This window comes from Heptranchias perlo, chromosome 32, assembly GCF_035084215.1.
Source record: "Heptranchias perlo isolate sHepPer1 chromosome 32, sHepPer1.hap1, whole genome shotgun sequence".
In the NCBI taxonomy this organism is placed as follows: domain Eukaryota; kingdom Metazoa; phylum Chordata; class Chondrichthyes; order Hexanchiformes; family Hexanchidae; genus Heptranchias; species Heptranchias perlo.
Genome location: NC_090356.1, coordinates 27,256,414 through 27,282,017, shown reverse-complemented (window position 1 = coordinate 27,282,017; position 25,604 = coordinate 27,256,414). Strand labels below are relative to the sequence as shown.

The following is a 25,604-nucleotide window of genomic DNA, read 5'->3' as shown; positions in this document are numbered from 1 at the left end:
GTTTTTGCTGAGACTGTAGAGTCACTACTAAGTGATGTCTGCTTTGTAGAAATGCGAAAGTTGCAGTCTAAAATCCGGAGTTGGATCTGACATGACCCTATTTGGAAGCAGTGAAGGATCTCAAAGGTTGCATTCTCACATCACTTGGGTTTAACTCCAGTTAAATCTGGTGTAAAATGTGCTCGGTGAGTCTGTTGAACTCCTTGGGCACTTTCTAAACTTACCCAGAGTTGACTTAAATGTGTAGAGAGTGCAGATGCTCCCAGTCTCTAAACATATACATCTGAACTGTTGGGAAGGTATCTTTGTGCATACATATAGGCACGCACGCACGCACGCACATAGCGGCCTCCTGTGCAGGAGCCTGGCAGTAAAAAGGAGGTACTGCCCCGGGTGGAACTGATAATGCAGCTGCCAGTGTCAGACTGGTAGCTGTATTATAAATTCAGCACGAAAGAAGCTCAGCTTTTCAAAGATTGAGGGTCAGCTATGTCCAACGGAGTGACAATTGCTCATCCACTATCACCACATTGAATGTAATATAGCTTTGCCACAACGTATATCGGTCCTATTCCAAACCAAACACTCCCTTTTATTTAAAAGAATGATTTTTATTCAAGATTGTTATAGAAAGAAGATGCCTAACTATTTCCGATAAATAAAAATAATGAAGATTTTGTATAGCTCATTCAAAATGGTCAACCCCCATGAGCCAGTGTGTATATCACAATGGAGATATGATTAATGAGCTGGGAGTTGAATGTGTTTTGCACCATCAATCACCATTATGCAGTGGGGGATTGTTCATGTGGAAAACTGTTTGCAAACAGCACACAGGGAGTTGTTAATAATTCACTGTTTCCTTCGTACAATGTTACCTCTTCCTTTACAGAAACAAAGGTATGTAGAACTAAATTGTGTAAGAGCACCCTGAATGTGCACTTCTGATGGGTGATTAGTTGCAGTGACTTGTACTTCAGGACAACGATGTCCTTAAATTATTTGTTGGAAAATTTAAAGGGGCACCATCACCCAGAAACACTGTGTCTAGAAAAAAGTTGGAATTTCCTGATGTAAACAAACTACAAAACCACCAGCGTCCAACGTGATTGCAGGCTATTAGTGTGGCAAGGTCACATTGTCTCGACTCTTCAAAATAGCACTGTTTTAAAGATCGAAGTGAAGCTTCAGTCTGCTCCGGTGCCGAATACTCCTGAGCGAGTCGTGTATTTAACATTCAACCTTTTCTGGTGACAGTGCTTCTTCAGTTTTTAAGTATAGAGACTGGAACAATAGGGCTGGTGATCTCTCATTCAGTCTAAAGTAACACTCCCCTATTCAGAGCTTTTGTAAACAATTTTACAACACCAAGTTATAGTCCAGCAATTTTATTTTAAATTCACAAGCTTTCGGAGATTTTCTCCTTCCTCAGGAAGGAGAAAATCTCCGAAAGCTTGTGAATTTAAAATAAAATTGCTGGACTATAACTTGGTGTTGTAAAATTGTTTAGAATTGTCAACCCCAGTCCATCACCGGCATCTCCACATCATGACTATTCAGAGCTGACAGTGTTACATTGAGTTAAATCAAGACTACAGCACAGATACAGGCCATTCGGCCCAACTGGTCGATGCCAGCTGTTTATGCTCCGCACCAGCCTCCTCCCTCCCTACTTCGTCTAACCCTATCAGCATAATCCTTCTAATCCTTTCTCCCTCATGTGCTTATCTAGCTTCCCCTTTAATGTATCTATGCTATTTGCCTCAACCACTCCTGTGATAGTGAGTTCCACATTCTAACCACTCTTTGGGTAAAGAAGTTTCTCCTGAATTCTCTATTCGATTTATTAGTGACTATCTTATATTTATGACCTCTAGTTTTGGCTCCCCACAAGTGGAAATATTGTCTACATCTACCCTATCAAACCCTTTCATTACCTTATAGACCTCGATCAGGTCACCCCTCAGCCTTCTCTTTTATAAAGAAAAGAGCCCCAGCCTATTTAAAGATGGATGTTGGATCACTCCAGAATACAATTCTAAATACAGCGAGGTGACACAATATGATTGCACATGTTCGCGTTTGGCGAGAGTTTCCCGCTATCGGGGATGCCTTCCGCGAGTGCTGCTTCTAGCAGCTCCGGAGATTTTAATTTCCCGCCGGTGCACCACTCCCTCCACCCCCCGCTTTGTGATGTCACCGACTGCTGCTCAGAGAAGCCTCAGGCTCGGTGACGTCACCCGACCACTGCTGCAGAGAGCCACGACTCGCTGCTGTGCAGGGTACAGGCGGGAGGGGGCTGCTGGTGAGTTGGGAATCCAGAGGGAAGGACACAAGGGAATTGTCTTCTCACCTGAGGATTTAATATCCAGCATAATTGGGGTAACTGAAGCTCCAGAGGCAGGAGAGTTTTGCATTCATCAAGTGCTTCTTCTAATTCTTATGGACTATTCAGAGTTTCCCATACTTTAATATTATAGCTTAGGAGCAATTGAAATCCAATCATTATTGTTTTCTGTTGTATTTCTGAGGACCGGCTCAAGAGAGTCTTTGAAGCAGGTCATCTCTCCTCTATATTGGTGTGGAGATGGAGACGGGGGAATGGGGGCTCAGGGGATTGGGGGGTGAGAGGGAGATGGGATGGGAGAATCATTGGATGGAAGCTCAGGGGAGAGAAGGGGAATGGGTGAGAGAAAAGGGGACTGGGGAGTGGGGAGAAAAGGGGAGTGGGGTGGGGAGAGAATGGGGTGGTGGTGGGCGTGGGGACCAGCATTTCCTGCAGAACTGGGAGCAGCAGCAGCAACGTGGTGAGTGAGAGTGGCACTGAGAGAAGAGCAGCCAGTAAAGGGGTAAATGAAACCTGGGGACTTTACTGTGGGTAAATAGTGAAAGATTGTTTCCATCGGTGGGGGCATGTGGAACAGGGAATGGAAACCAAGGATACTCACTGGATGAACCAAGGGGAAGAGAGGAGGAAGGTTCTTGAACTCATAGAATCATAGAAAGGTTACAGCACAGAAGGAGGCCATTCGGCCCATCGAGTCCCCGCTGGTACTGAACTGAGAGCTATTAGACCGTGGGATCCTTCACTACATGTGGCTATTGAGGTAGAGTCTACAACTTCATTTAAAAGGGAATAGGATATATATTTGAGAAGTAGGAATATGAAAGGATCTGGAGGGAATGGGGTTACAGTAGAGAGTGCTGGCATAGACACCGGGGGGGGGGGGGGGGGGGCGAGTGGTCTCCTCCTGTGCTGTAATTTCTCTAATTCTATGAAAACTTCCTTTTATTGAGTCCGAACTCAGAGAGTGGTTTGGTGCTGAGCTCAGTTTAAGACGAAGTGCCCCAATGCTGAGCCCACTGCCCTTTGTGTGATCTCTCGGTTTGGTTCAGGTTGGTCTGTACCGGCCGGATTTGACGTGTGAAGTCCAAATACAGATCAGCTGTGAATGAGGCTCCCAGTTCAGAGTTGTCACCTTCACATGGAACTGGAGTCCAAGGAGACTGGGAGAGGGATCGGACCAGTTAAAAATGGCACGACTAAGGAGCCTGACCACACCTTGTGCAGTGCAGGGGATTCTGGCTATGGTTTCAGGGTGAATATCAGTGGGTTACAGGATTACTACAAGTTACAGGTAGCATATCAGAGCATTACATTTATTACTACCAGTTACATATAGACTACCATTGAGTTATTGTATTACTGTTGGTTATGAGGGGAATCTAAATGTTAACAGTATCACTATTAGTTATCAGTGCAATTTCAGTGAGTTACCATTAGTTACTAGTTGAATCAAAGTTCCTCCCACCTCTGGTTTTCCCTCTGCAAATCGCTCCCCCGCCCTCGGTTTCCCCTCTTCCCACCCTCGGTTTCCCCTCTTCCCACCCTCGGTTTCCCCTCTTCCCCTGCTCACGGCCTCCTGATTCTTGGAACTTGTCGCACAACATCTGCTGGTGCAAAACCACAAGCAAAAATACTTAACTACAGTGGACCCAACCTTTAGAAGGTAATGCAATAACATTTGTAGAAGTCACATAATCAGATCTCCAGGAATGCCTCCAACCAGAGTTGGCAAACCTAAATGTGGGTCTGTATTTTTCCAGATGATCCATCCACCTAAATTATTTTTGTAAGTGCCCATCAGGAAAATTCATGGATACCATGGAAATATTTATGTGATGACATTTTGCTGAAGAATATACAGACCTGTTAAGTAAAAATTTGAAGGAGAAAGATAGTATGGAGGGAGGGCTTTCAGTGTAAAGTACTCTCTCAGGTATAGAGCCTCAAAAAATAAATAATGAACTCCAAGCTTATAGAAGGTAGCGTAATTTAGATTTGATTTCCTTTCATTTGACTCACTTTTACAGCATTCCCTTGTGCCAGGGAGCGCACTCCAGCGATGAACTGTTACAAGTGTGTCTTGAAGCTGCTCTGTGGAGAATCCTCTGGGTTTGTATTTGAGACCAGATTGATAGTTGATCTAAGGTGCCTGATTTTGGAAAAGTTGGTATTGATTGGGTACACAGCAATTTGAAGTGGGTTCTAACTTTTCCCAGCTCAAGAACCTCCAGGCCAGATTGGCAACCAGGTCTGTTACAGTACCAGACTGGTAGATTCCCCATGGAACTGCTCCCTGACTGTCCATAACTGATGTCAGCAGGGCAAATTCCTGTGTGAATAGAGCCCAACAATGGTAGGTTGTTATGGAATGGGGGGAAGGAGGGAAAAGATGCTGTGAAATATTGGCCCAGATTTTCCTGCAACAGCGAGATCAGCGACTTAGACTGTAAATTTAGCCGTCTGGCACGCTGATCTCAGCGTCGATAAGTTCCTCCATATTTTCCTGCATTTGTAATTGGACTACGCCGCAGCGAGGAAGGCCATTTTCTACTGCCGATTCCATGAATACCTCAACAGGGTGGCAATTTTAAGTTTAAAACTGGTCTTTTAATGCAAGTCCGGAGTATGGCGCTCGTCCAAAGCACTACTCCCAGCAGGCCGATCTCTTCTGGGTGGAATTGGTTGGCCCGCTTCATTTAGGGCACATCATGAATTTGTACACGGAGATTCCACGGGTGGGGCAAGCCTGTTCTCTAGCCTCAGACCAACCCATGTTTAATCGTTCGAGCGAATTATGTTTTTGAAAAACGATGTGTTAGCTATAAAACACGCTGCTGCCAGGACACCAGCGCCATTAGTTTTAAGTTTAAGTGGCAGCGGCGTGTAAAATGGCGAGAGTTTAGTCAAATCGTAATCGCCATTGTTTTCAGTGGGGGCGGGGCTTTGAAAATGACCTTCCAGCTGCTATCAGTGGGACAATGGTGGGGAGTCGGAGAACTCGCAGGAAAATATGGAGCGTCGTAAGGGTTGGCGTAAGTCACTTACTCCATAATTGCCTCTTTCTTTTGCGCCATTCAAGAGTCCCGATGATGTAGCTGAGCCAATATAATGGTCCAAATCTCTCGGAAAATCTGAGCCATTATATATCCTACATTTTTTGAATATTGAAAACTGTTTTCAACAAGACCTATTTCCTGTGTGTTTCTAGGAAGCTCAGCATAGAGGCAGCATTGCTAATATGAACTTCAGTGCCGCTCCAGAGTCTCACATGGTTGAACAGTTGCAAGAACTGCCTTTCACACCAGTGCATGCGCCGATCATCGCTCTGGGAACAGAGATTGGAGGGTAAGAATCGAGTTCATATTGAAACTGACCTGGATGTTTGGAGAGTATACCTCCAGAAACAACATTGCAAGCTGAAATTTTGAAATATTTCGCTACATTTTGGCTGGGCTGTCATAGAGTTCTTCAGCAGTGATGGTCTAGTACATTTTGTGGAACAGACTCCTAGCTAAGGCAGTTGATTCAGGGGCAATTGATACCTTTAAAAGGGAGCCAGGCCGATACCTATCCAGAAGGGGATTGAGGGGTATAGAGGTATTAATAATACTGCTTGTTTCTTTTCAGGAGAGATGGGGGATCAACAAGAGGTGTGGAGAGAAATCCACAATGGAATTATCATACATGGAGTGGGCTTGGTGGGCCAAATGGCCTCTTCCCAGTCCAGACTTCCTTATATTCTTACATTTGTTATGCCATTAAAAAATAAAACTTTCAGATTAAGGATGTAGGAGAGGAAAAAAGACCATTCAGGCCAGATCACCTAGTCTGAACTCTACTCCACTTATTTAACAGTTATTTATTCAAAAGAAAACTTGATTCTCAATTATAAAAAAGAATCAAACAAATGGAATGAAGAGCAGCACCACTGCTGATGGACTAGATATGTTAATGGCTTCCGTTTTATGCTAATGTCTGTGGAAAATCTGCATCACCTTTTCCAGCTGCTCAGAATTTTATATTTACATTGTTTGCTAAAATGGTGAGTTGACTTAGACCATTCTCGTCAGATTTAATGCACAGATAGGTGTATCTGTATAATAATTCCCTTTATTTGTAAAGGGAAAAAAGCATGCCCTGGGGTTTAAATTAGTGTCCATCTAGCTCTCTTGAGCAAGAATCAGAGACTGAGTCCAGAAGACATTAACAACACTCTTGCAGAGTACGATGGATCTTCCATTACTTTTAAAAATGTTATATTTTCATCTATGTTTCCTTAGTTGTCACAATGGTGTCACATAACTAAGCCAATCAATATCTTTAAATGTTTTTCTCTGTACTTTCTTGCTTTGCAGTTTGTAAAGTTTACTGCAAGTCAATCTCCTCCCACCCAAAAGTTCTGCTACTGTACAAATAACTCATAGGGGAAATCATCAGTTCCTGTGCTTACATATTTTATTTGAAGCCCAATTTCTCAGGGTTTCTTAGGTTTACAGTCTGTCTGAGACCCATAACTGCTCTGCATCAGAACAATGCAATGTCAGCGTCTATTAGCAAGTTCCTTGCAATATAATTACAGTGTGGTGCGTCTCAATGCTTGCCACTGCATATACAGAAAAGGTGGAATTATGTTTTAGGTACATCAGACCATATTGAAACCTGTCAAAGGTGGAATAGCTGGAGGTCAAGATGTAAAATTTTGTACCAGTTGTTTAATGGAATATTTTAGAGTACATTGTTTCAGTGAGTTACTTTTTCTAAAATGGTGAAATGCAAAACTGAGAATTAATTTCTGGGTCATCTATTCAAAGACCATTAACAACTTTAAAAAAAAGCACAACTATAAAACTAGCAATCTTTAAAATTTCCTTTGAATTTGAAAAGGTACATAGTTTAATAATGGTCACAATAAATGACCCAGCAGGTTGTATGCTCGAGTTAGGGAATCTCATCTAATTAGGGCACTGAAATGTCACTTCATGCCTTAATTAGCCTGGGACATAACATAGAATCTGATGGATGGTCCATGATTGCTGAGTACTGTATTCATTATTCGTGAAGAAGCTGTAATAGAGAATTTTCTGTAAGTTCTACATACACAAGGGAGCAGTAGGATCCTCATTTATTCAGTGGTGAAGTAGGACTGATTGTTTAGTCCACGAAGTTGTAGATCCGTAATGTGATTTCACTCATTACTGGCAAAACCCATTATTCTATTGTTCATTTTTAAATGGTAAAATATTAAAAGCAGTCTAAAAATATCCATTTCCTATTTTATTGCATTTGTTCTTTGCTTAGAAATATATTGTTGCATACTCATAGTGTAGATTATGCAAGGTGCAGGGCATAGGGTATAGCCTGAAAGCGAATGAGCCACATGCTGTGGCTTGGCTTGTGGGTGACCCTGGGGCCTGACTCTGGGCAGCGGTGCTATTGGGAGGAGGTGCCACTGTGTTTAGATCTTTCTTTCCGTGAGAAGTATTTTATACAAGGTGATTGTTGTGTTAAGGCCCTCTTCCATATTATGTTATTGTAAGGTTCAGTGAACCATACTTGAGAAGGAAGAGTACCCGATGTGGGACTGGCTAGTTGAAAAGGGGCAATTGAAGATTGGTGTTGGGTTAATCAATTGTTATTTGATAGGAGCAAGACACAACATGAATGACGTCTTATAATCTCAAATGTTCTTATGTATAGTATTTCATAGGATTCTGAATCAAGAACAATTCTGTGCTTTGCGTACTAAAAGTAACTAAAATCTATTACTTTGGGAAGCTGGGTGCTGTGGGAACAAAAGCATCGGTGATTTTGTGGAAGGAGAAGCCTGGTTATTCTATCAGGGAGAGAAGTGTTTTATGTCCAGTGGAAAGACTGCTTGAGGTATTAAGAGGAAAGGAGTATCTGTGTCTGCTAGAGGGAGGAGTAATGAGGTAGGAAGACAGGTGGGGAATAGCATGCTGAGTGTGATTAAAATAATAATTATGGAGGCCTGTAGAATTGTAATTTGGTCCATATGTTCATTAATAACTCTAGTCGTATAATGATAACAGTGGATTCTTACACACCTGACATGGTAACTTTGGGACAAATGCAAAAAACATATTTTGGTCAGGAGGTCCAATACAGTTTTTCAATCTGGGATATAACTGAGTGATTTTTAGTTTGCACACTCTTAGTTGGTAGCACTCTCGCCTCTGAGTCAGAAGGTTGTGGGTTCAAGCCCCACTCCATAGAAACATAGAAAATAGGAGCAAGAGTAGGCCATTCGGCCCTTCGGGCCTTCTCCACCATTCAAAATTATCACGGCTGATCATCTTAACTCAGTACCCTGTTCCTGCTTTTCCCCATATCCCTTGATCCCTTTAGCATTAAGAAATATATCTATCTCCTTCATGAATACATCTAATGACTTGGCCTCCACTGCCTTCTGTGGTAGAGAATTCCACAGGTTCACCACCCTCTGAGTGAAGAAATTTCTCCTCATCTCGATTCTAAGTGGCATACCCCGTATCCTGAGACTGTGACCCCTGGTTCTGGACTCCCCAGCCATTGGGAACATCCTCCCTGCATCTAGTCTGTCTAGCCCTGTTAGAATTTTACATGTTTCGATGAGATCACCTCTCGTTCTTCTAAACTCTAGTGAATATAGGCCTAGTCGACCCCATCTCTCCTCATACATCAGTCCTGCCATCCCAGAAATCAGTCTGGTAAACCTTTGTTGCACTGTCTCCATGGCAAGGACATCCTTCCTCAGATAAGGAGACCAAAACTGTACACAATACTCTGGATGTGGTCTCACCAAGGCCCTGTATAACTGCATTAAGACATTGCTGCTCCTGTACTCAAATCCTCTTGCAATGAAGGCCAACATACCATTCGCCTTCCTAACTGCTTGCTGCACCTGAATGCTCGCTTTCAGCAACTGGTGTACAAGGACACCCAGTTCTCGTTGCACCTCCCCTTTTCCCAACCTATCACCATTCAGATAATAATCTGCCTTTCTGTTTTTACACCCAAAGTGGATAACCTCACATTTATCCACGTTATACTGCATCTGCCATGTTCTTGCCCACTCACCTAACTTGTCTAAATCATATTGGAGCCTCTTTGCATCCTCCTCACAGCTCACATTCTACCCCAGCTTTGTGTCATCTGCAAACTTGGAAATGTTACATTTAGTTCCCTCATCCAAATCATTGATATATATTGTGAATAGCTGGGGCCCAAGCACTGATCCCTGCTAGTCACTGCCTGCCACCCGGAAAAAGATCTGTTTATTCCTACTCTCTGTTTCCTGTCTGTCAACCAATTTTCAATCCATGCCAGTATATACCCCCAATCCCATGTGCTTTAATTTTGCACACTAACCTCTTGTGTGGGACCTTATCAAAAGCCTTCTCAAAATCCAAATACACCACATCCACTGGTTCTCCCCTATCTATTCTACTAGTTACATCCTCAAAAAACTCCAGTAGATTTGTTAAGCATGATTTCCCTTTCATAAACCCATGCTGACTTTGTCCAATCCCGTTAATGCCTTCCAAGTGTTCTGTTATCACATCTTTTATAATAGACTCTATCATTTTCCCCACTACTGATGTTAGGCTAACTGGTCTGTAATTCCCTGTTTTTTCTCTCGCTCCTTTTTTAAATAGTGGGGTTACATTTGCCACCCTCCAATCTGTAGGAACTGTTCCAGAGTCTATAGAATTTTGGAAGATGATCACCAATGCATCCACTATTTCCAGGGCCACTTCCTTTCGTACTCTGGGATGTAGATTATCAGGCCCTGGGGATTTGTCAGCCTTTAGCCCCATTAATTTCCCTAGCACTATTTTTTTACTAATACAGGTTTCCTTCAGTTTCTCCCTCTCACTAGACCCTTGGTTCCCTAACATTTCTGGCAGGTTATTTGTGTCCTCCTTTGTGAAGACAGAACCAAAGTATGTGTTTAATTGTTCTGCCATTTCTTTGTTCCCCGTAATAATTTCCCCCATTTCTGACTGTAAGGGACCTACATTTGTCTTCACTAATCTTTTTCTCTTGACGTATTTATAGAAGCTTTTACAGTCAGTTTTTATGTTCCCTGCTCGTTTACTCTCATACTCTATTTTTCCCCTCTTAATCAATCTCTTTGTCCTCCTTTGCTGAATTCTGAACTGCTCCCAATCCTCAGGCTTGCTGCTTTTTCTGGCAATTTTATATGTCTCCTCTTTGGATCTAAAACTATCACTAATTTCTTTTGTAAGCCACGGTTGAGCCACCTTTCCTGTTCTATTTTTGCGCCAGACAGGAATGAATAATTGTTGTAATTCCTGCACACGTTCTTTAAATATTAGCCATTGCCTATCCACCGTCATCCCTTTTAGTAAAGTTCCCCAATCTATCATAGCCAACTCGCACCTCATACTTTCGTAATTTCCTTTATTTAGATTCAGGACCCTAGTTTTGGATTCAGCTACTCCACTCTCCAGAACTTGAGCATGCAATGTAGACTGACACTTCAGTGCAGTCCTAAGGGAGTGCTGTCCTTCAGATGAGATGTTAAATCGAGGCCTCATCTGCCTGTTCCAGTGGATGTTAAAAATTCCACGACAGAGTTTGAAGAAGAGTAGAGGGTTCTCATGATGGGCGATATTTATCCCTCAACTTGCACCATCAAAAAATGATTAACTGAGCCATTCACATCATTGCTGTTTGTGGGGCCTTGCTATATGCAAAATGGCTGTCATGTTACATAGTAATATATAGCAATGTTTTGGACAGGGGAAGACTATAGATCCAATTCGCTTCCTCTTCAAATCTCCCATGAGTTTCCTTATCATGATTCTGGAACTAATAGCCCCATATTTCCTTTCCTGGTAGGAATTCCTCTAGTCTTTTATATGTTCACCAACATAGCAACTGCACCTCACAGTAATTCCTTGTATGTAATTTCATCCACTTTGGGATGCCGTGTGAGATGTGTTAAGATTCTATATAAATGCAGATGTTTCTTTCTGATCACTGAGGAATTGGCATATTCACTGCCTCCAGGATCTTTAGTACAAAATTGTGGTACCAGGGATACACGCGGTAATTGTGGAAATCGGTGTGACATGTTGTGGGATGCTGCACCACGCCAAGCCACCTGCTCTAGCAACAAGGAATACTGGTGTTGAGTATGTAGCTTAGCAGGAGTCTTCTGCTGTCGGGCAGGAGTAACTTGTGGATCAAGTTAAGAGAACTGACATAAAAGCAGAAAATGCAGGGAATACTCAGCAAGTCAGGCTGCATCTGTGGAGAAAGAAACAGAGTTAACATTTCAGGTCAATGACCTTTCGTCAAGGACCTGAAACGTTAACTCTGTTTCTTTCTTCGCAGATGCTGCTTGACTCACTGAGTATTTCCAGCATTTTCTGCTTTTATTTCAGAGTTCCAGCATCTGCAGTATTTTGCTTTTCATTAAGAGAACTGACAGTCTTATCCAAAAATCAAAGTCCTGACAAATTGTCAGCAATGCCTTTGAGGTACTTAATCAATCACAACTCAACCAAGTGAGCTAGTACCCTTGAATGGTCAATATGCCCAATGTAATTATTTGATGTTGTAATCTTTTAATAGACTTTTCTACTGCTTGCTATCTGTACACTGTGAGAGTGAAGAGTGCAAGATGCAGATATTCGGTAGTCTGGATCAGCTACAGTCAGTTCTTCCCTTCTATTTGGAAGATTGTAATCTCTCAAATATATGGTATAAGTACTGTTGTTTGCCTTGAACTTATGCATTGCTAAAATTATTTAACCCCACATTGCTTTTTTGTGAAGTTGAAACTAATATTTAGTTGCAGCATATGTTTGCTGTGGTATTGCTCAGGGTTTCCTTTCACACGCAGATGGAACGGAGATGCACAGTGAAGCAGAGAGTTAATAAAAAGGTTCAGTAATTTTAAATGGGTTTTTCTCACTTGCATCATAAACCATTGCTGCAGAAGACACACAAATCACCAGAGTCTCCCGTGTGGAGTATTTCAAACACTAGAAAACCTATTAACCAAGGATGTAAACTGAAACCTCTATCAAAGCCCACTTCTTGCACAGAGCCAGTGCAAGAGCATTTACAGTTGCCTTTAGGGTCTGTATTATACAGTTATGTTATGTAAAGTGATTACAATGAAAACAGCAGTGAAGAAATATCTGATTTGATTTCAATATATTATATTTACTATTTTCATATTACAGCTTGTTTATTCACCAGCCTTTAATCCTCGGGAGTAGCCAAACAAACATTGACTCAGTTGTTATATAAGGCTGACTGTGCAAAACTTTTTGTTTAAAAAGGCTGTAGAATTGATACTTGTGCGACCTTACCAGTTCTTTAATCCTTCAGCGTGCTTTGGCATGACCTGTCCACGAGCTGAAATACATTCACTACCATTCTTGTTAGTAGAACAGGACAGTTAAAATAAAACAAAAGATAAGAAGGAAAATGATTTAACACACTTCAGTTATCGGTAATGAATTTTTTTTCACCTCTGTACTATTGGCTCCATCAACAAAGTGAGTGAAAAATGATTGAATTGTTGGCCTCTTAGAACATCCTGTTCATTGGAATTATTATGCTGTTGAACCTTTACCTGAATTTTAGATTAAAAATCATATTAAATGTTAAGGTTTTCACCAAAAAAAGATGTGACAACCAACAACAACTTGCAACCTTTAATATAGTAAAAGGTTCCAAGGCACTTAATATATCAGTGGTAGGAAAAGAATTAAGTGGTGACCAAAGGAGTGGTCAAAGAGGCAGGTTTTGAGAAGGCTTTTGAAGCAGGGAAGATAGGTAGCAAGGTGGAAAAGGTTCTCTATCTTTTCAAACTATTCTGGACCTATATGTTCTGTTCAAGGAAACTGCAAGGTGATATTGATAACATGGCGCAATGAGCACAAAAGTAGCTGATGAAATTCAATGTCAGTAAGTGTGAGGTGATACATTTTTGGTTTTAAAAAAAGTAATAATTATGCTTTGACTGGGAGGAAGGCAGGAGGTGGAAGAGGGATTTGAGGGTTCAAGTTCACAAGACCTTAAAAGCAGCACCGTAAATGGATAAGGCCATAAAAAAGCTTATGGAATACTGGGTTTTATGGAAAGAGGTGTAGAATTTAAAGCCCCAATTTTAGCTCAGGGCGGGAATCGAGGATGCCTGGGGCCGAAGCAGAGAGTGTTCGGTCCGGCCCCCCAGAGCGTGAGGCCGGGAGATTTTAACTCCCGGGCCTCCTTTGAACGCCCCGACACTAACTCCTGGCTGAAGCTAGAGGTGTGGGGTGGGGGTAGCGGGGGAAGCCCAGGGCAAGGGAGGCCCAAGGTATTCTTGCTTGTGGGGCCAGGCGGAGCACTCCTGTTCCTCTTGGGCCACAAAAAACCTTCAAAAAGTTTTTTTAAAAACACTTACCTGGGCTTCCTATGTGCCGGATGCTACCTGGTGCCAGCTTTTGCTGGCGGTTCAGAGACCGCGCGGCCCTTAATCGCTCAGGGTTAAAATGACAGGATCTGACTTCACCATTTAAATTAGGCCCCACTTCTCTGGGGTGGGGGGCCTTCCTGTGCCTGATTTCAGATAAGTTATGATAGTAGGGGCGGTTATGCGTCGGGAACACAGCACAAACCCCACGCCCCCATCCCGCCATCTTAATACACTTAAATATCTTAAAATATTCTCTTAAAAGTCGACATGTAATGGCGAATCTCTATAAAACCTCAGTAAGACTGAAGTTGGAGTACTGTGTGCAGTTTTGGGCTCCACGTGATAGGAATGATATTGAGGCAAATGAGAGGGTGCGATGCAGATTCACTAGGATGCGGTATAGAATAAGGAAATACAAGTACAAAGAAAGAAATACAAAACTGAGGCCGTTTTCACTAGAACAGAGGAAATTATGGGCGAATTAGTAGAAGTGTTTAACAGTATGAAGTGATGGGACAGAGTAGATATAATTAGACTGTTTCCAGCGATTGAGGGGTCTAAAATAGGGAGACGTGGATATAAGATTAAATGTGAGACATTTAGGACACAGCAGGAAAAGCTATTATATACAGAGGGTAGTGAGGCTGTGGAATGCACTACCAGAGCTAGTGATTGAAGCAAAGACCATGGGGTCGATTTTCGGATGTCCAAGCGGGTGCATTCGTGGCGGGGGGGCTGCTAAAATTCGGGATTCCTGTGGCGGATCAGGAGCCCGGCTCCAACCCGCCCACTTCCGGGTTCCCCAATGATGCGCTTAGATGTGCGCGCAGCCCCCGCATGCGGGACTCCCGCGGCAATTAAAGCCGGCGGGATCTCACTTAAACCAACTAATTTGATTGTTCAGGTCATTTGCAGACCTGATTGGGAGGATATTTTAGGAGGGGTGGGATTTTCATCTCAACTGATCGTGTTCCCGTACTGGAGGAAACACTCCCAGTTGAAACAGACGTGTTGCAGCCATCAGCCTGTGGGAGTTGCAAAGGTCCATTTGACAGGTCAGGGGTGGGGGAGACCCTCACTCATTGCAGGAGGCCACTCTGCCACTTTGGACAAAGTTTGGCCTGCACCTCCCTCCTCCTGACAAGAAAATTCACAAACTTGGAACCTCAACTCCGGTGTGCAGAATCATTTATCTACCTTGCGGACCCCCTCAAACGTACATCTTCCGGATGGGGGCTGCCATTGCTGCAGTCATGACCTCCTCGGAGGCCACGCTGTCCACCTCTGACACGTGGAGCTCCACAACACAGTGCTGTGACACATCCACCTGCACAGCAGGAGGGAGGGCAACCGCAGAGAGAAATGCGTCGCAGAAGGCACTACCCTCGCCACAGGGTCTACAGACCGAGGCTCAGCTTCCTGGACCTCTCTGAGCAGCAGTGCACACAGCGGCTCAGAGTCACTCGACATGTAGTCGTGGACATCTGCAGCTTCCTTGATGCCGAGCTGCTCCCGGCTGGCCCGAGCACCACCTTCTTACCTGTCGCTGTCAAAGTCACCACTGCCCTCAACAACTTCTCCTCTGGATCCTTCCAGGGTGCCACTGGGGACATCGCTGGCGTCTCTCAGTCGTCTGCACAAAAGAGCCCTGCAAATACACCTACACCCAGTCTGCAGTGACACAATGGGTGGCATAAGGTGTGGGTCTTCATTGTGATCCTCAGGAAAGGGAGTTATTGCACAAACCAGACAAGATTTGCAAAGACGTGGCAGTAGAGGTGATAACAAATTTTAATGTGCTTGGCAAAACAAACAAAACTAAATGAAAAACATGACATTCTATCCTACACCCTTGTGCATCCCCTTTGTACTCACAAAACCGTAGCCATACGTTTACGGGAACCCCTACGTGGTGCTATCCCTGTGGCTTCAGCAGAGGTAGTGGCAGATTGCTCTTGTCCATGCCTTGACCGATGAGATGCTTTGCGCGGACGCCCTCTGGTTTCGGTGCCCGTGAGGGTCCCTCCAAAGACTGCTCCACCTGCACCTGTGCAGGGGCAGACTCGGCCACCTGGAGAGGAGGCAGCATTGTGGGTATTGGTTGAGAGGGGGGCAACAGGTGAGACGTGGAAGCACTTTGAATGGCGTCCCCACTTCCATGTCCCCTTTCTCCATCATCCCTCCCCTGGCCCAGGCCCACATCACCCCTTCCACCCTGCTGGACGACAGTTTGGAGGACTTGTGTGAAGCCTTGGAAGGCCAGTTGTAAGGTATCTGTCAGCCTGTTTAAGGCGGCAGAATGTTGCTCACCCTGAATCTGAATGGCTGTTGTCACGGCCTAGATGGACTCATTGTTGAGCCGTGCTTGAAACCCGATGGAGGCTAGCCTTTCCTCCATTGCAGACATTCACGCACCTACCTGCGACACTATCTCAGAGATGCCTTCACGTCCCTGTGACAGTATTCCACTCATGCAGGAGTTGGACTCCTCCATCCTCTGCACGATTGTGGAGAGTGCGCGTGGCAACTGTTCCAGTACCTCGGCAATGTGCTGCTGGCCCTCGATGACTCTCCTTTTCATGGCTGGCCCCCAGTGTTCAGCATCTGGGTCCAGCTGACCAGAGCCTGGAGAAGAGTGCTCCCACAGACGCAGACTCTCCACGTCTGCCCCTGCTACCAGGGTCTGCTCATGCTCACGTGTGTGGTGACTCACCATTTGCAAGCCCAACTAACTGAAGACGGGGACCCACCGAGGTGTGTGTATCTGCGCTGGTGGATGGCTGGCTCAGATATGACGATGCACCCTCAGAGGCCGGCAGATCCTCTGAGGAATCGCCTTCTGCAGTCACGGCGGTCACAGATGGCCCTGCAAGAGAACAGAAAGCAATATTAAGCATGTGGACAGATGTTGAGGTGCTGCAGATGCCAAGCGACGCTAAGATCATTCGCTATCTTGAGTGCTGAGTGTTAGATTTCTGTCACCAGCCGCTTGTGCGCTCCCAGTCTCGGCGTCCACCACGGACAGGCACTCCAACGTGTCTATTTTCATTGCCTGCTGCTCCGCATCCGTTAGGCCCACCTGGTGTGGCGGGCCCCCTCCGGTCCTTGCCCTCTCCCGGGCATTCTGGTATCTCTTCTCCTATCAAGGCAAAACACAGAGAGGCGTGATTGAGTGATGGTTGCATAGTGACCCGCTGCATGCATTGGTCTGGGTGGGGGTGACGTGAGGGAGATGCATGGGAGAGTGCGTTTGAAACATGACCATGAGATTGTATGAGGATTGGGTTGCGTGGTAGTGTTCGAATGGGAACTGGGGCGGTGAGTAAGTGCAGGCAAGGTGAGGATGATGGTTGAGTGGATGTGAGGAGTGATGCGAGAGCGTTGTGGTGGAAGTGCAGAAGGAGTTGTGTGGTGGTGGAGGTGATGTGGAAGACAGAGTGTGGGAGAATGCGTAAGTATACTCACTTTGGCTGACCTGGTTAGATCATTAAAGCGTTTCCTGCACTGGACCCAGGTTCGGGCGACATTGCTGCTGCTGCTGACCTCCTCTGCCACCTCAAGCCAGGCCTTCTTGGTGGCGGAGGGCGGCCACTTCCTCCCATCTGATGGGAAAAATGTTTCCCTCCGACTCCTGACCCCATCATTTCCCTCCTACTCCTGACCCCATTGAGCAGCACCTGGAGTGAGGAGTCAGAAAACCTTGGAGCAGCCTTGCCTCTGGCCTGCTCCATTCTATTATTTTGGTTCTTTGCTGCAGGAGGAGCATTGGAGGACGACTGCCCCTTTAAATAGGGCTCCTCCTGCTGACAGCCTGTGATGCGGGTGTGCAGTGCGCCCGCTGCGCAGGTCTGCAACGGGAAACCCAGAAGCACGCGTAAGTACCTTCAATTAGGTTGCGATCGCGTGCAGAGCACCCCGATTTCACTGGGCGTGTTACCCACGCGCCCAGTCGACCCCCGCTGCCAACCTGCCTCCCTCTGAATATCGGGCCCCATGTCACCATTTAAGAATAGGTGAGGTAGGTGGTTGAAGGCAAAGGAGATAAAGGGATATGGGAAGAGGAATGACATTTGGGATTAGGACTACTGCTTGTGTGGAGGATAAACACCAGCACGGACTGATTGGGTCAATCGGCTTGTGTTGTAATTTCTATGAAACTCTATATAATTCTATGAATACTGTAAAGACTAGGAAATGGCAAATGTGCCAATGTAATTTTTTTAATCCACTTACCAGTTGAAGACTACGAACATTTTCCACATCTCACTTTGGCTCATTAGTCTATGAGATTAGTAAATCATGTGTTTTGAAGAAATTCAAGGACTTGGGTATCATCAGGGCACACGACCAAACGAAATACATCCTGGAACCCTCAAGAGAACGAGGAAGGAAATGGGTGCGGTATTGATTGACTTTCTTAAGAGTTCCATAGATAGAGGAGAAAATGTTATCCGGATATTCAAAAAGGAAATGAGGCATGAACCTGGAAAGTATAGACCAGTTAGCCAAACACAGGTAGTGGAGAAAAGAACATTTCACATGATTGTAGCAATGTTGATTTAAAGAGGGATGAGGTCAAAAGGAGGAATATGCATTGATTTATAGATGCATTTTCTTGAGGATTCCAAGAAGTGGCAACTGAACTAGTGAAGTAGAATTATCCAGTGGGTAAAATTTACTTTTGTTTTGGGAAAGCACTTGATTGGAATTTTATTTTGAAGTCTTTTCAAGAAGATTAAGGCTCAGGAAATGAATGGCGAATCAGCTTGCTGGATTAAAAGTGGTTTGGCAGGAGAAAGCAGAAGGTGATAAATGGAAGAAACTCTTATCAGGGTTGGGCATGGATTAATGGAGCTCTACAGTGGTCTTTTCTAGGTCCCTTGCTATTTATGATATTCATAAATGATATTCAGGAAGCTACTTCTAGTACATAATTACAACGCTTACTGGTGCCCCAAGCTTTGTGACCCAGTGATGAGTATAAGAGAGATTGATAGCAGTCATAGGGGTCTGAACCAATTAAGTGGATGGGTTAATTAATGGCAGATGAATTTTTATGTGTATAATTTAAATCAGAGTGGAACAGGAAGCATGAATCATTTACATGATGAAGAAGTGTCCATTAACAAAGGGATTTGGTTGTGACAATGAATTCACTGCGTTTCAAAGTAACTCATATATAAAGTGCCTTGGAATGTTTCTGAGAGCAGTGATAAAGTGCTATATAAATGCAAGCCTTTCAAGTATTTCTTTTCATTTGATCAAAGTAATCAGCCTGGATGACACTACTTACAAGACTAATCATGTACTATGATGTCAAGGGCATTTGATTAAAAGTTACAATAGGTTATCCTAACCTTGTATCAATCATTCATGAGGATAGGCCATATCAGGTATTTCCTTGAGTACCTTTTTCACATGTAATTACACACAATTTACAGCACAGAATTAGGCCATTCGGCCCAACCGGTCTGTGCCGGTGTTTATGCTTCACATGAGCCTCCTCCCACCATACTTCATCTCACCCTATCGGCATATCATTCTAGCCCTTTCTCCCTCATGTACTTATCTAGCTTGCCCTTTGGACCGAATATCCAGGGGAGACCTTTTCGAGGGGTGGATGCACCTCTGACCAGGTCCCAAATTCTAGGGTCAGGGGCATTTACTTACTGGTGGCGGGTGGCTGTGCCACTTCAGGTGGGGGAGGGACATTGACAGTGGGGTCAGGCTAAAGCTTTCGAGAACAGGCTGTGCCAGCTGAAGATTTTTAAAACTTAAAAAAAAATCATTTACCTGTTTCTAAATAGCCTACTGCAGTCAATCACTCTGCGATCGATTCCCACATAGAAACCCTGGCTGTATAAATTTTAAATCCTCCCAATACCCTTAGTAACCTGGGCGCCAGGGACGCAAAGATATCCCTTGCGCCCAGTTGTGCTGGAGCGCAGATGGTGTGAATGACTTTGTATTATGCCATTTCTGCATCAGTACAGCAACATAACACACGTGCCCTACTGGGCATCCTTCTCCAAGTCGTTTGAAAATTTTGACATGCAGAAAAATGGGTGGGGACGTGGCATGATCTGATTCTGCCTCGATTTCTGCTCCCCCCCCCCGCCACCCCAGCTTAGATTCCAATTCTTGTATGGCCATAAGCCCCTGAAAAGTCTCCCCTTACTCTCCAAAAAGACTTTAATGCCTTGCCGAAGGATCAGAGAAGAATGACAACTTATTGGCACCGTTTTAATTTGGATTCCAGGAGACTGGTGCCTGTGAGCTGGCTCCCCGTGTTTCCATTGCTAAATTTGCCTCCCATCTGTTGGCAGCAGACTCATAAGAACAGGAGTAGGCCATTTCACCATTCAATCAGATCATGGCTGATCTGTATCTCAACTCCATCTACCCGCCTTGGTTCCGTAACCCTTGATATCCTTACCTAACAAAAATCTATCAATCTCAGTTTTGAAATTTTCAATTGACCCCTAACCTCAATAGCTTTTTGTTGGGGGTTGTGGTGGGAGGGTGGGGGGCGGGGAGAGAGTTCCAGATTTCCACTACCCTTTGTGTGAAGAAGTGCTTCCTGACATCACCCCAGAATGGCCTAGCTCTAATTTTAAGGTTATGCCCCCTTGTTCTGGACTTCCCCCACCAGAGGAAATAGTTTCTCTCTACCCACCCAATCAAATCCTTTGATCATCTTAAACACTCATTGAAAACTTTCTTCCCAAATCTGCCGCCAGGATAATGGAGCTGGATTTAGCAACGTAAATGGAGACAACCAGCTCACAGACGCTGGTCTCCTAGAATCCTAATTGAAATGCAGTAATGTAAAGCAGCTCGATGATTTTGGGTTGTAGAGTCCACCAAACGGAAAGTTTAATCAGGATCATGACTCAGGTCTTTAAGATCCTGAGAGGCATGAATGAGGTAGATGAGAAAACTGCAGTGTGACGTCACAGGTGAGATAGGTAAGTGATTGGTAGTGGCTGTGGGCTAAGTTTTAAGTTAACATATAACTAAATTTTAAAAACTAAACTTAATTAATCCAATAAATTAAACAAAGTAAATAATTTAATTAACACTAAATTAATTAATTAAATAAATAAAATAATGTGAGAACAGGAGATGTGTTGCTGCTGCAATATGTGGGAGCTTGTGGACATTTTTGTCCAGGGCGACTACATCTGCAGTAAGTGTCTGCGGCTCGAGGAACTTCGGCTCCGAGTTGAGGAGCTGGAGTCCGAGCTGCGGACATTGCGAGACATCAGGGAGGGAGAAAGCTGCCTGGACATTTTGCTCCAGGAGGCAGCCACACCCTTAGATTAAATACTTCAGAATTGACACGTGGTCAGGGACAGGAGGGTGTGACTGCGAGTGAGGCAGGTTCGGGGATCCAGGAGGTAGTATTGCAGGAGCCTCAGTCCCTGCACTTGCACAATAGATTTGAGGTTCTTGCAACCCTTGTGGACAAGTGCGGGGACTGCAGAGAGGACGAGCAAACTGACCACGGCACCATGGTACAGGAAGCCATTCAAGTGGGGGGAGTAAAAAGGAAGGTGGTTGTAGTAGACGACAGTATAGTTAGGGGGATAGACCCTGTTCCCTGCAGCCAGGAGCATGAGTCCCAAAGGTTATGTTGCCTACCCGGTGCCAGGGTTGAGGACATCTCCTCCGGGCTGGAGAAGAACTTGGAGATGGAGGGGGCGGATCCAGTTGTCATGGTCCACGTAGATACCAACGACATAGGTAAGACTAAGAAAAAGGTTCTGCTGAGAGAGTTTGAGCAGCTAGGGACTAAATTAAAAAGCAGAACCACAAAGATAATAATATCTGGATTATTACCTGAGCCACGAGCAAGTTGGCATTCAGTAAATATGATCTGAGAGATGAATGTGTGGCTCAAAGATTGGTGTGGGAGAAGTGGGTTTCGATTTGTGGGGCACTGGCACCAGTACTGGGGAAAGGGGGAGCTGTTCCATTGGGACAGACTACACCTGAACCATACTGGGACCAGAGTTCTAGTGAATCAAATAACTAGGGAGGTAGATAGGGCTTTAAACTAAATAAGGGGGGTGGGGGGGGGGGGGGAGTGTCCCAGTGGAAAGAAATCTAGAATGCTAAAGAGAAAAGACAAAGAAGCCGTGCAGGAAAGTGATTGGGGTAAGGATAACCAGATTGTGTCAGGAAGGGACAGAGCGAACAAACAAAAGAGTACACTAACAAATAGGGTCCAGGTAAGAAAAAATGGTAATAAGATAAATAGGGCCATAGTTTAAAAAATGTTAAGATGTCTAAAAATGTTAAAAAGACAAATCTAAAGGCACTGTATCTGAATGCACGATGCATTCGTAATAAGGTAGACGAATTAACAGTGCAAATAGATGTAAACGGATATGATATAATTGCAATTACAGAGACATGGCTGCAGGGTGACCAAGGCTGTGAGCTGAATATCCAAGGGTATTCGATATTTAGGAAGGACAGGCAAAAAGGAACAGGAGGTGGGGTGGCGTTGTTAGTAAAGGATGAAATCAGAGCAATAGTGAGAAAGGATATTGGCTCAGAAAATCAAGATGTAGAATCAGTCTGGGTGGAGTTAAGAAGCACCAAGGGGCAAAAAACACTGGTGGGAGTTGTCTATAGGCCTCCAAGCAGTGGTGGCAATGTAGGGGAAGGCATCAGACAGGAAATTAGAGATGCATGTAACAAAGATACTACATTAATCATGGGTGACTTTAATCTACATATAGACTGGCCAAACCATATTAGCAATAACACTATGGAGGATGAATTCCTGGAGTGTGGACGAGATGGTTTTTTAGACCAGTACATTGAGGAGCCAACCAGGGAACAGGCAATCCTAGATTGGGTATTGTGCAATGAGAAGGGGTTAATTAATAATCTTGTTGTGCGGGGTCCTTTAGGGAAGAGTGACCATAACATGATAGAATTCTTCATTAGGATGGAAAGTGAAATCCGAAAAAGGGTCCTAAATCTAAACAAAGGAAACTACGAAGGTATGCGGAGTGAGTTGGCTATGATAGATTGGGAAGCTTCATTAAAAGGCATGATTGTGGATAGGCAATGGCTAACATTTAAGGAACGAATGCATGAATTGCTACAATTATACATTCCTTTCTGGTGCAAAAACACAAAAGGAAAAGCAGCCCAACCATGGCTGACAAAAGAAATTAAGGATAGTATTAGATTCAAAGAGGAGTCATATAAAGTTGCCAGAAAAAGTAGCAAGCCTGAGGATTGGGAGCAGTTTAGAATTCAGCAAAAAAGGACCAAGAGATTGATGAAGAAGGGAAAAATAGGGTATGAGAGTAAACTTGCAAGGAACATAAAAGTAAAAGCTTCTACAAGTATGTAAAAAGAAAAAGATTATTGAAGACAAATGTAGGTCCCTTACAGTCAGAAACGGGAGAATTTACAATGGGAACAAGAAAATGGCAGAGCAATTAAACAAATACTTTGGTTCTGTCTTCACAGAAGAGGACACTAATAACTTCCCAGAAATGCTAGGGAACCAAGGGACAGTGTGCAGTTTCTGAGAATGTGATTTTTTTTTTAGCCGTCTAATGATTACAGTGTAAAAGGAGTGAACTTCGGTTTTAATTTCTGTTTTAATGGCCTCTCCTCGTGCTACCTCACGTTCTGAGCCACAGAAATTACGAGCTGTAGATGGTGCACTTTGCCTAATTTTCCTGTGACCCTTGATGTACCATCAATGAAACACAGCCAGGGAAAGGGATGTAAACACTGACATTTCTGATCATAATACAACAATTTTGAAGCCGATTCACCTCCCCAAGCACTAAATCTTACATCCTTCTCTAGTTTCTTCACTATCTTCCCTCACACCGTCAAGTGGTCGGTCAGCAGTACTCAGGTAGGCCCTGGGAAAGGGTGGAATGCGATCAGGAGAGAGGGGCATTCTGGAGAGGAGGGAAATGATTGGAAGAGAGGGCGAAGCAATCAGAAGTGGGGGGTCGACTGGGGGATGGGGAAGTGATCGGGAGAGAGGAGGGCAGCGTTCAGGAAAGAGGGGGACGATTTGTCGAGGGGGGGCGCAGTGATCGGGAGAGGGAGGGAGGCAGTGATCGGGAGAGAGAGGGGGACAGTGATCGGGAGAGAGAGGGGGACAGTGATCGGGAGAGGGAGGGAGGCAGTGATCGGGAGAGAGAGGGGGACAGTGATCGGGAGAGGGAGGGGGACAGCGATCGGGAGAAGGAGGGAGGCAGTGATCGGGAGAGAGAGGGAGGCAGTGATCGGGAGAGAGAGGTGGACAGTGATCGGGAGAGAGAGGTGGACAGTGATCGGGAGAGAGAGGGGGACAGTGATCGGGAGAGGGAGGGGGACAGTGATCGGGAGAGAGAGGGGGACAGTGATCGGGAGAGGGAGGGGGACAGTGATCGGGAGAGAGAGGGGGACAGTGATCGGGAGAGGGAGGGGGACAGCGATCGGGAGAGAGAGGGGGACAGTGATCGGGAGAGGGAGGGGGACAGCGATCGGGAGAAGGAGGGAGGCAGTGATCGGGAGAGAGAGGGGGACAGTGATCGGGAGAGGGAGGGGGACAGTGATCGGGAGAGAGAGGGGGACAGTGATCGGGAGAGGGAGGGGGACAGTGATCGGGAGAGAGAGGGGGACAGTGATTGGGAGAAGGACGGAGGCAACGATCGGGAGAGAGAGGTGGACAGTGATCGGGAGAGAGAGGTGGACAGTGATCGGGAGAGAGAGGGGGACAGTGATCGGGAGAGAGAGGTGGACAGTGATCGGGAGAGAGAGGGGGACAGTGATCGGGAGAGGGAGAGGGGAAATGATCGGGAGAGGGAGGGAGACAGTGATCGGGAGAGAGAGGGGGACAGTGATCGGGAGAGGGAGGGAGGCAGTGATCGGGAGAGGGAGGGGGACAGTGATCGGGAGAGAGAGGGGGACAGTGATCGGGAGAGGGAGGGAGGCAGTGATCGGGAGAGAGAGGGGGACAGTGATCGGGAGAGGGAGGGAGGCAGTGATCGGGAGAGAGAGGGGGACAGTGATCGGGAGAGAGAGGGGGACAGTGATCGGGAGAGAGAGAGGGACGGTGATCGGGAGAGAGACGGAGGCAGTGATCGGGAGAGAGAGGTGGACAGTGATCGGGAGAGGGAGGGAGGCAGTGATCGGGAGAGAGAGGGGGACAGTGATCGGGAGAGGGAGGGAGGCAGTGATCGGGAGAGAGAGGGAGGCAGTGATCGGGAGAGAGAGGGGGACAGTGATCGGGAGAGAGAGGGGGACAGTGATCGGGAGAAGGAGGGAGGCAGTGATCGGGAGAGAGAGGGGGACAGCGATCGGGAGAAGGAGGGAGGCAGTGATCGGGAGAGAGAGGGGGACGGTGATCGGGAGAGGGAGGGGGACAGTGATCGGGAGAGGGAGGGAGGCAGTGATCGGGAGAGAGAGGGGGACAGTGATCGGGAGAGAGAGGTGGACAGTGATCGGGAGAGGGAGGGGGACAGTGATCGGGAGAGAGAGGGGGACAGTGATCGGGAGAGGGAGGGAGGCAGTGATCGGGAGAGAGAGGGGGACAGTGATCGGGAGAGGGAGGGAGGCAGTGATCGGGAGAGAGAGGGGGACAGTGATCGGGAGAGGGAGGGAGGCAGTGATCGGGAGAGAGAGGGGGACAGCGATCGGGAGAAGGAGGGAGGCAGTGATCGGGAGAGGGAGGGGGACAGTGATCGGGAGAGAGAGGGGGACAGTGATCGGGAGAGGGAGGGGGACAGTGATCGGGAGAGGGAGGGAGGCAGTGATCGGGAGAGGGAGGGGGACAGTGATCGGGAG

General features: G+C 45.6%; 1 protein-coding gene across 1 annotated transcript in view; it reads left to right on the top strand.

Moving 5' to 3' along the window:
- The first annotated feature begins 5,561 nt into the window (after positions 1-5,561).
- The window catches only part of nphp4 (nephronophthisis 4), a 95,941-nt gene continuing 75,898 nt past the window's right edge, over positions 5,562-25,604 (top strand). Inside the window, exon 1 of the mRNA XM_067970653.1 lies at positions 5,562-5,692. Coding sequence (XP_067826754.1) covers positions 5,586-5,692 — 107 coding nt within the window. The 5' untranslated portion in view covers positions 5,562-5,585. The remainder of the gene's footprint in view (positions 5,693-25,604) is intronic.